The 16296-nt window shown below is 39.1% G+C and overlaps 1 protein-coding gene across 2 annotated transcripts; it reads right to left on the bottom strand.

The window, feature by feature from the left end:
* Window positions 1-591: 591 nt before the first annotated feature.
* Window positions 592-14345, bottom strand: YIPF7 (Yip1 domain family, member 7). Of its 2 annotated transcripts, XM_010155063.1 has the most exons (6): window positions 14314-14345; window positions 11964-12077; window positions 10607-10767; window positions 8827-8972; window positions 4746-4927; window positions 592-754 (listed from the first exon to the last, which is right to left on the bottom strand). In XM_010155063.1, exons 2-6 carry the CDS (start codon window positions 12074-12076, stop codon window positions 592-594), a joined length of 765 nt encoding a protein of 254 aa, XP_010153365.1. In that variant the 5' UTR covers window position 12077; window positions 14314-14345. The 2 variants fall into 2 exon arrangements, with proteins under 2 accessions (XP_010153365.1, XP_010153364.1); XM_010155062.1 differs by lacking the exon at window positions 14314-14345 and having other exon boundaries at window positions 10607-10756; window positions 11971-12076.
* Window positions 14346-16296: the final 1951 nt, after the last annotated feature.

Genomic DNA, 16296 nt, shown 5'->3' with positions numbered 1-16296 from the left:
ACAAAACAAAACAAGACAACATTCCTAGTTTCCTCCCTCTGTTGTAGCAACGTGTTCTTGGACAATGCTTCAGTATCACAAAACAGGGCCACTCACTCTTCTGCTAAAAACAAACCAAACCCACACACATGAAATCTAGATATTAATTAGGAAACATGTAAGATGGCAAGCTGGGTTTTTTGGAACAAATAAATTTGTATTTTCACTTGATTTATCAGGTCTATTAAATATCTACATTATTGCTTTCTAGTTACTCTCTTTTATATATGTTATATATTAAACTCTCAGAAAAGATTTTTTGTTAAATTATCATTTATACTATATTTTTTTTTCATTTTTACTACCTTCTCAATAGAAATGGGATTTTTTTAAGCTTTAAGACTTTCAAAACACCCTTATTGCATTCATCTACCTGTTAGCTTGATTTTTTTATTTCATTATCAGCCATTAGGCAACTAAAAGGTAAGTCATATAATCTAATTTTGTTAATGGAACATAATGCAACTTTAGGCAATCTATAAATAAGTAAATAACCCCTTGCCCCTCCAACAACCACAAACAGACTGTAATAAGGCTACCAGAAAATAGATCTCAGAAAACCGTCAGAAGTGCAAAAAGTCCGTAGAGTAAAGCACAAGGGTACGCAATGAGGAGCTGCTGTCCTTCCATAGCCAATGCAGAGGTGAAAATTTTGGAGGCTGACAAACTGCACCATCCAATAATAAACAGAGCTAACGAAATTCCCAGGATCCCCCTAGAAGAAAAACAAAAGAAGCAAGACAGAGTCTGCTTGTTAGTAAATGTAGCATCAAATCTTATCAAATGGCAGTTCATGTCTAGCAAATTGTTATTGATAAGGTAACAGTCACTGGAAGAACCAAGGACTGACTGACATAATGAGAGTCAAGCCTGAGAAACAAATCGAAATAGTAACAGGGGGAAAAAAAAGCTAATTTCTTCATCATGGATAAAAGCAGCAGCTTCATCAGTAGAACTGCTAAAAGGACAAGTGCATTTCCAAATAGATTTTCTGGGGCTCCAGCGGATGCAGCAGCTGAAGTTTAATATTAAAGTTAGAGAAGATTGCAGCCCAAATCATCTTGTAGAAGTTGTTAGGATCCAAAATGACACTACAGACCTACTCTCCCATCAGGCAGCCTGATGACCTGGAGGGGTTGCATTTTTGTAACACACAGCGCAGGTTTTAAGTGTGCCTCAGCCTCTGAGCAGAGGCAGTGAGCCTCTTGGAGAATCACACCTCAGCAGAGAGGTATGTATTGGCTGCCTCCCTGGAGAAAGCCTACCTGCTCTTTCAAAAAAGAGTGCATACTGAGTAGGAAGTAAGGGATGGGAAAAAAAACGAGAAAAAATATTTTGCTCATCCTGGCATTCTTCTCTGCATGTTGAAAGGACAGTGGCTTTCCACGCTGCCCATCCATGACAGCAGAACCCTTCTGCCGTTACGTTCTGCCACCTCCCAGGCACAGGGTGGAGAACTGGTGGTTATGGGGCTATGGTGAAAAGCCCACCAAAATATTCCTGCCGATTGCAGAGAGCTCACTATTAAACCCTGTAGGAACAAAACCTTGCCAATACATGATGTTTCACACATGCTTTATTTGCACTCGGTATTTGCAGCCCGCTCCTGTAAGATGCTCGAGATCACGTGCACGATACGCTGCTGAAGCACCTAACGAGGTCGGCTGCATTACACGCTGTCGCTGTGTCAGTCTCAAGGACTATGAGAATGAATGAGCCTCTGATTCTCGCTAAAGGACTGCCTGGTGCCTCACCCTTCCAAAGTATCAGCAAAACAGAACCAGAAGTGAGAAACAGACTATGCATACTTACTTAGGTCCATTTATCAGAAATAATCATCACTAATATTATTATTATTATTGCAATTAAACCAGGTTGAGTAAAGCTCTCCTCATTTAATTGACTTACTTTACTTAATGCAATCATATCAGATAAAATAGTTAATTTCTTGGCGATTCTCCGGGCCAGTAAGGTACTTGGTGTTGTCAGTTCTTAGGACTTCAGGGGAGGAAGGAGAAAATTGATTTTAGGGTGACTCAGCACCTCATTGTAAATTCAACCCATTAAAAATAAACCACTAAAGACCACGTGATTTAACATCCTCAGTTTAAATGTTCCTTTAAACCTATACAGTGGCATCCAGGGAAATTACACTGGGCTCTGTGAACCAAGTTCTTGGCCTCTGCTCCAAGCAGAGATGCTAAAATGCTCACTGAAACAGTGAGCCAGACATGCAGAGCTGGTAGGATGGCTCTTTGAGCAGGTAGCCGTGGTGGCAGAGGGAGGGGATGTAACAGGAACATACTGTGCAACAACACTTTTCAGCTAGCGTAACGACTCTTCGGGGGGCTATCACAAGGCAGTACAGTCTAGAGCTGTGGCTGTTCTGCCTCGCACTGAGTCCAACGGCCTCTCAGGGTTTGTTCCAAGGCTGGCAGTGAGCAGGATGGAAAGGTGACATAAAATCATACTGGAGCCAAGAGATACTTCTGTGCACTTATAAATTCAGTCCTTGATCTAACAGCATGTTACTGCCAAAAGGAATGGCTTGGCTGTAGCAGAGACCTTGTGTCTGGCATGTCCATGAGGGCCAAATCCTCAAGCATGGGAGGAGGGCAAAAGGCAGATGTCTCCACTCCTGCCTCATGGCCTGCAGACAGGGTCACCAAATGGGTCCTTTTCTTGGCTGGGTCTAAGAACTGCTTGCCCTCTCTTACATTCATTGTTTTCACTGTTTAGTCAAGGAAATGGCTTGACCACTCTGTTGAGGGAAGTGGTAATAAATAATTGTTTTTCCAGGAAAAAAAGTCTGCTGCTGTTTCTCCCAGAAATGTGGTGTAATCAACCTGGGGTCAGACACGGTATCAGCATAGATGGGCACGAACAAGGGTTTGAGACAGTCTGGTTCCATGCAAGTTTGCATAAGAGAACAGAACTTCTCTTTGGTACCATTCAGCACTCAACAGGATTCGCATTTTGCTTTATTCAATTACAGTGAAATAACTAATCATGAAAATTGCAACCTGTAAGATTATTATCTAACTTTGCAATAGATGTGTGCATTGCCTTACATATATTTTCTGTGAAAACAAACACTAAAGTTAATGTCTGACAATTTGAAATGGACAGAAATAACATTTTTATAAATATTAGGAAAAAAAATCATGAATATATAGCTGTCTTTCCTCTGAAGTTTTAAATAAGTTTCTAAATTAAAAATAATGAAACATATGTTGGTTTTAAAAGTTGCCAATTAATTTTAACAGCATATTCGTAACAGTTAACCTTGGTACTTGCGATGTTCAAGCAGTTACATATAGTGAATGAGAAAGAACTGCAGAATCCTGTAGACAGGTACTTAACATTATCAATTAATTTCAGAAATGACGGTTTAATTTTGTAAAGGGCATCAGAGTATAGTACTTACAGATCTTCTAAAGATGTGTTTTCTGTAAATTTGCAGCATTTTACAAATGTGCATTGTGTGCTTGGGGATTCCTTGTACAGACAACAATACCCTGTGCAGTTGTAACAGCTGGTTTGGAGTTAGCCCATCTGTCCTACGATTATGTATCTGTGCCTTTTATTAGGATGGATTATTAAACAGGTTAATCAAGAAAATATGAGAAGTGAAGGAGAACAGAGGATGAAAGGCTTCTTCAGTGTCACTGCTGTTCATCTCACCAAGGACAGCTCAGAAACACTTCAATATGTGGAATATGGTCAGGCTAACCCATCACAGCTCCACAGAAACACACAACAAGGATTGTGCAAAAATCTTGGTCTCATTATATAATTTCCTTAAAAAAAAAAAAAACCACCAAAACCATAAAATTGCTGTTTTTCTAAAGAAAACAAACAGAAGCACTTTCTTATTCATCAGCTGCCAACTCCCATAGGTTACAGATTGGAGAGTTAAAAATGTGAGTGAACAACAAAGACTAAGGAGGAGAACCATTAGTAATGTGTTAACAACGGATAAAAGGCAAGACCTGGAGCTTCCTTATACTTTGCCATATGTGAACAGGGAGGTGAACACAGCCTGTATCTCAAAGGGTTTACAGAATGAAGAGGAAGGAGAGGCTTGCATACAAATTTCCTATTCATAGGCATATTACTGAACACCTCCCTCTCCCCCCCAAGTTATTTTCAGGCTTGCAATTACACCCCAATTATACCTCAGAGTATACGACTCTACTACAACTTAAACATTTGTTCTAATGTTCCAAATCATTAAGGGTTGACTGACTATTTCATTCTGTCACACAGACGTCAGTCTACAGAAGGGAGCGAAGTATAAGGATGGGAGCCTGATACCATGAACAAAAAAGGAACAGGAGAACCAGCTATATGAAACCTTAGCGTGGGAGTTAGTTACTTTTAAAATTGATACCTGAATCTGACCACTATTGGCTCTGCAAACCAAAAAGCACAGCTGGGGCTGCTGCAATAATCAAAGCCACTCTCAGTCCAAGTAGGAAACAGTGGAGCAAAGGACTCGTATTAAAATGAATATATATCACCCTTTAAACATAGTTAAATTTTGTCCATTTCCACCTACCCACACAAACTAAATGGTGTTTTTCTTCACGGTTTCAGCAGCCAAAATTCACTACATAACCATTTACAGAACGTTTTGCATATAACACCAGCCTTCCGATTTACTGTCCTCCATACTATTCCTGTTGCCATAGACCGGTACTTACTGTAGAGAGAAGACGACTGCAGACACAGACAAGATCACCATGGGCAGCAGGCAATATCCCAAGACACTTGCAACGCAGCCATGGGAGACTCCTGGGATGCTCATCAGGTTCAGTAGGGCATGCATAGCAAGGCACCCGATGGCACTCATGCCGTACACATAGCCAAAATGAACTTTTCCTGTCTGGAATAAATATGAGTAAGCATGAAGTGTCAGAAGTGAGCAAGGGAGCACAGGCTGGTGGGAGAAGACAGAAGGCAAGCACTAGGTTTGTTCCTTTTTTTGCTGTTACTTTCTCTTCGCTTCGCCTACATAGGTTCAATTGTAAATCACAGCTGATACTTTTGGGTGATTTTAGCATCAAAAAAATTCCAAAGTACAATTGCGAGAATGTGCTTGCCACTAATTTAAAGCTATAAGGCTGTGTTACTGTGATTGGGCTCTTGTCAGGAAATGTTTGGGGAGACTTGGGAAGGTCCAGCTGGAAACAAACTGAGAAGAAACTACAGAAAGCACATTTTAGTGTCAGGAAAAATCTTTGCAATAGGTGTACGTGGGGCTGTGGAAAAGTGTCCTAAGCAAAACAATGACTTCTCACTTACTTAACATGCTTCACATTTTATTACAAACCTCCAGCTTTAAGCAGTCCTGCAAAATATTAGTAAACCTTGGCTGAAAGTATTGCTGGTTTTCAGGATAGGAATGTGACCATTCTTCCCTTTGACTACCAAGAGAAAGACACATCTCTGTGGTTAGATAAATACAACATGTTCATTTCAACATAAACCTTAGCAATAACTGTCAGCTTGTGTTCTTTTTTTTTGTTCCAGCGGATGAAAAATTCCCCAGGTGTTTTTTTCTTCAAGGTTTTATTCCTTTGTGTGAATTTAGTGCTTGTGAAAGGTACCAGCCTGACAGCCTGGAGCCTGATGTTTTCTAATTTATACACAAAGCTAGTACAACAGGCAACAGTGGCCATAGCACCACCGATTTCTTCATCTCTCACCATCATTTTGAAGGATCACCTCCAGGCACTAGGGCATTGTTCACTCCCAAACATGAACACTCACAAAAGACTGTTAAATATTTTTTCTCTCTTTTCAAGCTTCCAACAAATAAAATACTGAATGCCAGCTATGCAATACTCTCATTTTCACATCAGTACATCAGAAATAAACAATTGTATATCAGAAATAAACAGCAATTGGGATGAAGATGGTTTCGTTTGTTTTGTGTCCTAAAGAGGACACACATTTGTGAAGAAGAAAGCTCAAACCTGGGACTCAGTCCTTAACTCAGGACCAGGGAATAAACTTCTCAAATGAAGGACCACAATGCATCATTTTCTTAACGCATAACAATACATACACACATTCTTAAAACACAGATGTGTTTGTGCATACACACACATTTATGTATATTGTACACATTATAGATTGCATATGATAAACCACATGAGATTCAAAACTAATAGAGGGTCTCAGTTTCCTAATAATTCTGTAGCTTGTGGTTGGATTCTCTTGTGATGCATAAGGTGGAAAAAAAGGGCAGGGCAGAGAGAGAGGGAGACCCAGCCCTGCCCTGAGCAGGAAGAGTGAGCTGCTGAGGGGCAGCAGCTTCACCAAATACAATGAATGATAGCTATAGATAGTGTGGTAGAGCAATATTAGATCAGATCATTATCAATTACAATTTCAGTCATTAAAGATTCGTAGTAAGCTTAACACCTGCGACGTTTTGGAGCAACCTTTACTACAGGCCAGCTAGGAAAAGCTCTGTCTCAAACAGATGCAACAGCTACAAGCTAATATTAAAACTGTTTTTTTCAGTGTACTTAATTATTCCACACAGCGCTATTTAGCAGCTTAATTTAAGATTAAGAAATTACTGAGACAGAGATGAAAGGACCACTAGGAGTAGCAACTAACTGAAATCTCCACTTGGCAAAATGTTTGATTTGTGGTGAAGAGGAATGAAAGAAAAAAAAAAAAGGAGCTGAACACATTGGTTCCAATTCTAGTCTTTCTTCACAAATGTAAATATATTGCCTCACACATGTGGGAATACTCCCAATTTACAGTGATGTAAGCCAAACCCGAATCAGGCTTGATTAGTCTGGCAGGCTTTGATGAATTGAAAGAGCTAAATTTGTCCTGCAGAAGGAACAAGGTTAGAAGAAAGTCAGACTTGCGCTTGTTTGCATCTGCCTAGAGTGGGTACTGCTACCTTTAGCTTAAGTGGATGGGGAAGTCTGATTTCATACGAGTGTGTAAAATGCAGAGCAGCAGAGACTTGGGCTTCAGCTGACTTTCGCACTGCCGTTGTTCCTCTATCTGCGATGAAGCCGCCCTGCTTTACACCAGTATGGGAGAGATCCAGTCCTGCTGCCAGGCTAACAACTCTTTCCTCTTCTTCTCTGTGCTCTGAAAGAACTCCTACCATTTGAAGAATATCTTTGCATATTTTTCCATAGTTAAAAAGCTGAAACTAAATACAATTTATAAATTATTTTTGGAAACAAGCTCTCAACCAATTTATGTTCCTGGTGCTATTAGAAGAGAATTATTCAAGTACAGAAGGATATAATAACTTACACAGCTGAAGAGAAACTTTAGAATTCAAATGCATCCTGGACAAAATGAGCATGGCCCATGGAAATCCCATGGATTTCTAGCTGTGAAGTTGTGGCACAAAACCACTAGATCATATCTGAGGACTTCTGCTGGTCTAAAACTGGAGCATTGAACATGGTTCTTTTCCTATTGGTACTCAAAACACTTAATATGCTAGAATAAACCTGGTAACTAAAGTACTTTATTTCAATAATAGTAGTTTAATATTCATTATACTTGTTCGCTGCCCAGGGAGCAAAATTAACATCAACTCTGGGTTTTTTTATTCTTTCTTTATTTAAGCTTTACTTCCATTTTCCTGATTATAATAAATTCAACACTTTCTCTTTTTTTCCCCCTCATACCTTTATTTCTCTAGGTGAAAATAGCCTGTCTTCTCTAGCTTTCCACCTTCTTTTCTTTTTATTCCCCTTCCTCCTGCTGCTTCCACCCCTTTAAAGGTATTTTTATTTTTATAGAGACATAAATAATAATAATACTTGCAGTTTGCACATTCAAGGTACTGCACTGACAGTACAAATTGAGTAAGAACTTGCAAGAGTCCTCTGATTCAGCACTATTTATCACAGAGGAAATGGAGAATTAGAGCCCTGTTTCTCTCACCTCAGTTGCCAGAGCTGTAAAGCCCTTCCCAGAATGGTCCCACCTTATCCCTGTCTGATAAATTGCTGCCGACAATCAGTGCTGTACTTCAGCAGCACTGGAGAGCCCCTGTTGTCAGTGATAAATAGATGAATTTGGAGTAGTGTGCAATCCCTGTTCAACATTCCTCCTGTAGGAAAGCCATATTCATAAAGAGGAAAGAGGTTAAACATAGGCTACAATATTTTGTTTAGCAGATGATGCAGAAAAAGAGCATAAACTGTGAAAGCATTGAAAGAATTTATAGGAAGGTATTGCAAATTTGAGGCAGGGGGAAAAAGACTGTTTCCATTTTCTTTTTTGAATTATTTTAGCTAAATATTTTTCTGATATCTCTGCACTCTCCAAAATAATACTGTGAGATGATAATTCCAAAACAGTAGCAAACATATGAGAAGAACTCATAGAAGACCACACAGCTGGTCTACTACGCCTTTTCATTCCCTGCTTTAAAACTACTTTTAGACCTTACATAGCATGCACTGCCACATTTCAGGTGTTCAGAGCCTCCTCACGATATACAATGCACAATGTGTCCTTTGTTCATATTATCCCACCCCAAAAAAGGTGTGGTTTTTTATTTCCGCTGGAGCAATACATCACATCACCTGTATTACATCTACATTACATGTAACCTTTATGCATGTATTTTCTGAGCAAAGGGACATTTTAATATGTAATCTCAGAACAAATGGTGGCAAATGACTCATTTTATACCAGTACTATATCTTCTGCAACTTCACATGCATTATCACCCGAGCATTAACTTGGTAAAAAAAATCCCTAAAGATTTCTACCACAACCTACCAGCAGTAATGTTCCTCCAAGGGCCAAACAGAAAACCACAGGTCCAGTAAGGTCGGTCTCATTCATAATGCTGCCATCTGCGGGCTTCATCGGATTTAGAACGGTTAATGTTTTTTGCCATATATGCTCAAAATTGATCCCAAGTTCTGCAACGAGAAATTCCAGGATTGTTAATTGCTCGCAAGAAAACAACCTTTTTACAGAAACCCATTAGATACCACAAAACCCAAAACAAGCAAACAAATGAATCGCATGAAGATAATAGTGTAGGAGGATGTATTCTGCAGTAGGAACGTGCTGTATACCCAGTATGTTTGAGATTCAGCTCTGATTCTAAATTGGAATATTAATTGATCAAATACAATTTTAGACAGTGAACAAAAAAAATGCCCTCAGCATTTTTGAGTTAATATTTGTTTTTCCTATATTTAAAACACATATATCTAATGCCATGCTAACTTAGACATGCAAAAATATGCAGAATTCAAGATACTCTAGAACACTGAGGACAGAGATATATGCTTTAATCCTGGCAAATCTGACAAGAGATGTGTCTTAAGCCTGAACTGCCAAAAGCACTTAAAAATGACATTCGTCCCTTCAAGGCAAGTTAATAATACTTTGTGTGGTGCTTTATAAGCTTTTTTTTTTCCTTTTCATTTAAAAAGTAATGACTGAGGACCCCTAGAAACAGAACAAAAATTCTTCCCCATTAAAGTTGTTGGGAATTCTGCCATTAACTTTTCTCAGGCAAACATTTCTCTTGTAACTTCTGCAGAAACACTCCAGTTCACAAGAGTCATCATCTTCCCTGAGATGCTCCAGCAAGGTTGGTTCAGAAGTGGGTGCCAGAATTATGGAGACTGACAATGTGTTATAGGTCTGTTTGGAGAACCAAGTCCTTAACCCAAAGCCTTATTCCACTGATCCATCATCTTGAGCTGAGTCAAAATATTATGTAAATAAAGTTAAAATTAATACTGTATTAAAATGTGTGGCTCGGGTCAGATTCATGTGGCACACAGATAGGAACATCTCTGAAGCCCTGAGGATCAGCAGCAGTTGTACTTCAAGATCCTTTTCACAGGGTGGGCTGCCTGTGGAGTTAAATGCTTGGAAGCCTGAGAGATAGAGATGTAGCAGTTATCTATATCAAACAGAGGGAGCTTGCTGTTTTTAAGGCAGGAGTAGTATGTTTTAAGTAGTAAAAACGCTACTTGTCTCCAGTATGCAAAAGCAAGCTGAGTATGCTCTTTTTACATTATGCTGAAATAATCACAAACAAATTCTCCGATTTTCTGAAATGTAACACAAGTATTTTGCAAACTACAAAATCAGCAACCAGCATATAGGCTGGTTTAATCATCATAAAGAATGATATTGTTCTTGTAGTTAAATGATCAACTAATTGAAGCTGAAAGCAGCTTTCTCAATTCCTTTTCCATTGAAACAAGCTATTTAACATCTTCAAACTATTAAATTCATTACTAGGTATGCAAAAAGATTATCAGTATTTATTAATTATAGATGTTCCAATATGTACGTAGGATAAACACAGAGTGGAAATGTGAATGCAAAACTTATAGTTATGCTGTCATCTAGTGGTAGTACTAAAGCATATGCTATATATACCATAAGGCTGAATGAATCCATGGCAAAGTCAAATGAGAAAAGTCAGGTCTGGGGCCAGTGGCTGCTGGCTGAAGCTGGCCCAGATGGGCTTGGCAACTCTGCAGTGGTTGCTAGTGACTGTGCACATTGTCCGTGATTTTATTCTTACCTTCTAGCAAAGGAGGCTCCTCGTCAAAGCCGTCAGCGTAACTAAGGTGAGTGTCAGGACTGTACATCGGCTGCAAAATCTGACCCGTGTAGCTCTGAGAGGAGAGAAGCATTTCCGAAGGGATGAAAGCACTGGCTGGAGGTTGCTCTCCTGTCTGGCTCCTAGGACAAGAAGGAAATCACAGCAAAGCAACTAACTGCAGTGAGCAACGTCACAACAGCTGGAAGCTGCTGGTGCATGGGGCATGGTTTAAATTTTCAACTATTTTCAGTTTAGAGATTTTGGAAATTTTCTGGGTATGGTATCCACCAGGAGTCATGGATGCTGAGCTGCTGACAACACCTTTGCTTCCCTTCGCTGCAGCTCCCTCTGAAACCAGGCAGGGCTCCTTGCTGGCCTGCCAGCACCTTGAGGTCCTTCACACCTGCTTCTGCACCCATCCAGCTCAGGCAATGGCACAGCACAGGCATCCAGCTGGTTGTGAGGGGAAAGGGAGTTTAGAAGCTGTGAGGGCACCCACAAATTTAGGGACTCCTGACTCTTCCTCCAAGCAGCCTGGTGACATTCCTCAGATATGTCCATACTGTTGATAAAGCTGTATGCTTAGATACATTATTTTTTTCCTTGAATCTGAGAAATACCTGAAGCCAGTATGTATGTAACAGCCAGCCACATTCAAAAAAGCTGATAGTAAAAATGAAAAATAAAAAATCAGAGGAAAGCTGGGAAATAGTAAGGATATAACACAGAATAGCCCAGGAACTCCTAGGGAGAGCTAGGGCCAATCTCTCATCCTTCCATCTGCATTTCAGGGCTTTAACTAAACCCATTCTTTATTTCATGAGATTTTCCAGAGGGGTGGCGTAGACTCTGTGGCACATCTCTACCATGGGCAGGAGTGACTGAATACCTTTGTGGGGCACAGGTTTTGTTTTTCCAGGAGGACTGAATGCAGGGCTGGGAGGAACACCCTTGGCTTGAGCTGGTCTCCTGCCATTCACCCCCCTCTGCAAGACTCAGCCAGATCCATCAGCTGCTGAACAGGGAAGCTGCAGCAACAACCAGCCTCCTACCACACAGTCATGCAGAAATCTCTTTAAAGGGAAACTCTCAGAACTTCTTTTCCTCAATGTCCCTCTTCCAGGAGCAGAAATCACCAATAGGTTTAAAAAAAAAAAAAAAAAAAATTTCTTCCTGTCTTTCTGTTGCTATGGCTTGTATTTCTCCCCTAAACCTTGCACTGTACTGATTATGCAATCCCTTTTTTGGCAATTGCATGCTCGTTTGGCATTAATTTCATCTGAGCTTTGAGTTATACCACCTTTTTTCTCTTTTTTTTTTTTTTTAACATACTTACTTTTTGCTTCCACAAAGGTTTTCATTAAACCCATAACTGTTGTAAGCTTCCTGGTCATCTATGGTATAACTGGACTGGTAGGAGTCGTAGTGAAACTGCTCGAAATCTGACATTCTGGTTGGAAAAAAGATTGCAAGTATTGATAAGTTAGCCTTTGCAACAAGCCAATATCTATGCTTTGAACAATCCTAAAGTGAAAGGAAAGCAATAAACCTTAAAGCCAAAAACTCAAGAAAATCTTCCTGCAAGAAACACATGATAATTTGGAAGTGACAAAAAGGGACTCTTCACTTTCCTTTGTTATAACAAGAGAAATTAATCTTCAGTTACCATTAATTACTCTATATTAATTTACAAGTGGTATACAATACTTCCTGTCTCATTCATGTTACGCAAAATAACTTAAATAATTTTGAAAGAAGATATATATCAAATAAACTATTGTTCTAAACTGCTCATTTTCTTACTTAAAAAAAAAAAGTGGCCATCTCTGAATGCTTAGAAATTAATGTTTTTTAAAAATATTTGGGTCTTCAAAGCCAATTACTATTTTCAGCTACCTGTGCTTTGCAATATTATAAATGACCATTAATAAACGTTGGAAAAATATATTCACAGAATTTGTGACTTCAGTTTAAGAAGACTGTAGCTGGCAGATTAGGAGTAGCAGATAAATATTCTCACTGGTTAGCTACATGTCTTTGAGGAGGACAGCATTCTGAATGACTGATGAGGGAGTACAGAAAACACAGCAGGAAAGAAGACACACGTCTGTCATCCCTGATGACCCATAGTGCTTCTCTGTAGGTATGGACCAACTAGATGACAAAAGGAACAACTTGTCTGTTTATTGCCTTCTACACTGTGACTAACCCAGGATGGGGTACCTCCTGGTTTTGTAACAATTTGAATTTTGCCCACACTGGGCCCATTTCACATACCCTGTGTGTAGGCAGGACTTGTTGTCTGGGTTATATATAAGCAACATAAGAAATTAAGCACATTGGTTCTATAAAACATCATGTACCTTTTGGCATTATAAAAAGTCTGAAATTGCAAAGATAAATTCATTAATTCATAGATTTGGTCTAGGTGTTTCTCATGTTATTAGAACGGCTGATGATAAATCCACAAAACAGCTTCAAAATTGCCAGGTTTGCTGTGCTGCTTTGGGTTGGGGAAGAGTTAGTTTTCCTCACAGTAGTTACTATGAGGCTATGTGCTGGATTTGTGCTGAGAAGAATATTGATAACATACTAATGTTTTTAGTTGTTGCTAAACAATGTTTATATCAAGCCACGGACCCAGTTTTTGATACTGTCCCTGTGTTACCAGCTGCTTCTCTACAAGAGGCTGGGAGGGGACACAGCCAGGACAGCTCACCCAAACTGACCAAAGGGATGTCTGGCTTCGTCATCTTTGCTCCCACCCATCAGGTGGTTATATTCATCCATGAGGACCCCCTGAGGCCTCTCTCCTCCCAGCTAAAGTCATTTAGGCAAAGGTCTGAGCGGGATTTGCCTGTAAATGCAGGGATGCACACGCATGTTTCACAACTTGGCCAGCGTTTATGTAGTTCAACTCTTAAAATGATGCATAGTGTCCCAACGAGAAGTTATATAACATGAGTGATAGCCTCAACCATATCCAATTTACTTATACTTTAATGTAAGATATTCATCTCTCCTAACATTTCAAGTTTTCTTCACTTTTGCCCTCTTTTCCAACTTTCTAAATGCTGTTGGCAAAATATGCTTTTCACCTCACGGTTACTCTCACAGTTATCTCTACATTTATCAAGAACACGCTGCTTACAGAAGGATCTTTGTAAATCCTTTTTGCAGGGTAAAAGTTATCAAGATTAATATTTCATCAGGGACCGTGAAATGCTGCATATTAAATCCTCCACATTGTATCCCATAATCAGACTAACCTGTGGGGACTCAATTCCTTCATTTACCTAAAGCACTCAAAGTAGAAGTTACAATTGTATAATACTATTTTCTTAACTGCTGACCAATCATGCAAGATTTCCAAATGTAGAGGAGTAGAAATATTTTTTACATTTTAATTATTAATTCATGCAAATTAATTGTACTAAGCTATTTACTGCGGTTTTACTTGGAATTGCACACCAGTTATGCATTTGTTCAATATAGATTTTACCTGGAATATGTTTCAAAAAACTTTATTTGGTATTTCTAGCCCTACAGTTCAACTCCAGTAAGACTTTAATGTTCTTTGCTGTCACTATAAGAAATGAAATAATTACTTAACCAGGTATGCTATAATCTGGGTAGTAGAAAGATAAACTTATTTTCCAAAAGAATTTGGAGTTAAGGTTACTTACTTTTTAAGATACTTGATAAAAACTCCAGTCTGTTGAATTTACATGCAGTAGAACTCCTAAAATATCCTCTTGCTCCAATGGGGATGAGCTTTGTGCTATTTATAAGATTCTAAATTTGATCTTTGAACAGATGCACATGAAGGAAAAAACCCCACAACCTGTCAGTATCACAGACAGCATTTAACAAGAGCTAGCAACAATAAGCAGAAAAGGATAGGAATCTTCAAGGAAAGCAGAATAAAATTAATAAATAAGGCTTCATATATTGCAACCCTATAATCTAGGTTGCAGTTCAGAGCTTTTTTCTGAAGTAGGTACTTGCAAAGGTCCCGGTGCGGCCCTCATGAGCTGAGCTGTTAGATATTAAGAAGTTTGAACAATATGTAATAATGCCTGTTAAATGAGCAGGGTAAATAGATTTGCTCAGGCGTACGTTGCTAGCAGGTGTTCCCGCAGTACAGACCATGGGACACACGCAGCCTTAGAGCCATTCCGGTGGTGGCAGAGGGAGTTTTGATGGCGTGTCTCTAGGGGAGAACATGATGCACCCTGACGCAATAGCAGAGGGAGGGAAGAAAACGGTACCATGGGGCCAGGTTCCTTAGCTGGTGCAAAGCCAGGGCCCCATCACTTCTCCAGGAGCTCTCATCCATCTGCAAAGCAGTCCCAGGCTGCCGGAGAGTCTCTTGCAGTGCAGCACCCACCACATCAGGATCCAGGCAAGTGCCTACTTCAAAGGCAGCGAACCCTGCTCTGCTCCTCGAGGGCTTTTATTGAATGTGCAGGCAACAGATTCACGATGAAGTTTTTTTATGCAATGCTCAGTGTGATATCCCTATTGTTACCTGACCTGCTACAAAACAGGAACCTCTGTCCTATAGTCCTGGCTACTAAAAAACTTGCAGCACAGTATAGATTTTGAAATAGTGTTTAAACTTCAAAGAGAGCTTTTCTATTTACACGTGCTTTAGGAACGTGGCCAGCCATAACAGGTGCTGCCTTTTTCACTCATTTATTAGATAGTTTCCCAATGAGCTCTTGGGCTGGGTAATTTCAGGAATGGGACATTAAATGGGATGCATTATCAGACCATTAATCTATGCTTCAGGTGCATATTAAATTCTGTGAGGTTGAAGGCCAAACGACTTCCATTTCATTAGGAGAATAATCACGCCCTCTGAGTACATGACCTACAATGCTATGAAAGGATTATAATATAGGTGTTTTTTTAAATAAGAAAAAATTAAGTATACCAAGTTTTCACTCAGTATATCTGTCCAAAAAGGAGCCCACAACTGAAGGATGGTGAGAAGTAGTAAAATATAACATCTGTTTCTGCTAATTAAAGGAAATCTAAGTATGCTATTTATTACAGTTATTGTTAATCTTTCTTCATGCTGTTAAATTTCTCTCCTGCCATTTCCAGGATAACAATTCACATTGCTGTATCCACCAACATAAACTTTCAGTTCTTAGCAAACTAATCCCCGTAATGTCTAATCATCTCAGTTTAGATACTATAGTTTGATCTTGTTTATACCAAATCAGTAAGGGGAATGATATAGGATTAATTTCTATCTTTCAATAAGGTAATTAAAAACACCCCAAAATCACGCATAGAAAAATCCTAATTTAGTAATGATGCGTTAATTTTGTTACAAAATTGACTTGGTTACTTTTTCTCTTTTCAATTAGAATAGTTGTACACATGCATATAGATACAGCATACAAATATATATATGCACACTGGCTGCCAGATAAAAACTGGGAATAATTATCAGACAAGGCACTTCAGAGAAGGAATTTAAACAGAAAAATTGCAATGACTAGTAGTGGGGAATGGTTGAAGAATATTTTAATAGATGTTTAGCATATCACAGAAAAGAAAGCCACCTGAAAATTTAAAAATAAAAGAAGAATGAAATAAAAATTATAACAGGCATATTTATCTCCATATATAAAATTAAAATGCAATATCCTTTA

This window comes from Eurypyga helias, unplaced genomic scaffold, assembly GCF_000690775.1.
Source record: "Eurypyga helias isolate BGI_N326 unplaced genomic scaffold, ASM69077v1 scaffold32037, whole genome shotgun sequence".
NCBI classification, from domain to species: Eukaryota; Metazoa; Chordata; class Aves; order Eurypygiformes; family Eurypygidae; genus Eurypyga; species Eurypyga helias.
The sequence above is the reverse complement of the archived record's forward strand: the minus strand, read 5'-3'. Positions and strand labels throughout refer to the sequence as shown.

Bases quoted from the DNA above. Each gene is read 5' to 3' on its own strand.
- YIPF7 (XM_010155063.1), bottom strand. From the start codon at position 12,076: ATGTCAGATTTCGAGCAGTTTCACTACGACTCCTACCAGTCCAGTTAT. The intron at 10,768-11,963 runs GTAAGTATGTTA...TTCTTGTCCTAG, and splicing joins AACCTTTGTGGAAGCAAAAA to GAGCCAGACAGGAGAGCAAC. The intron at 4,928-8,826 runs GTAGGTTGTGGT...TATTTATTCCAG, and splicing joins TTGGAGGAACATTACTGCTG to ACAGGAAAAGTTCATTTTGG.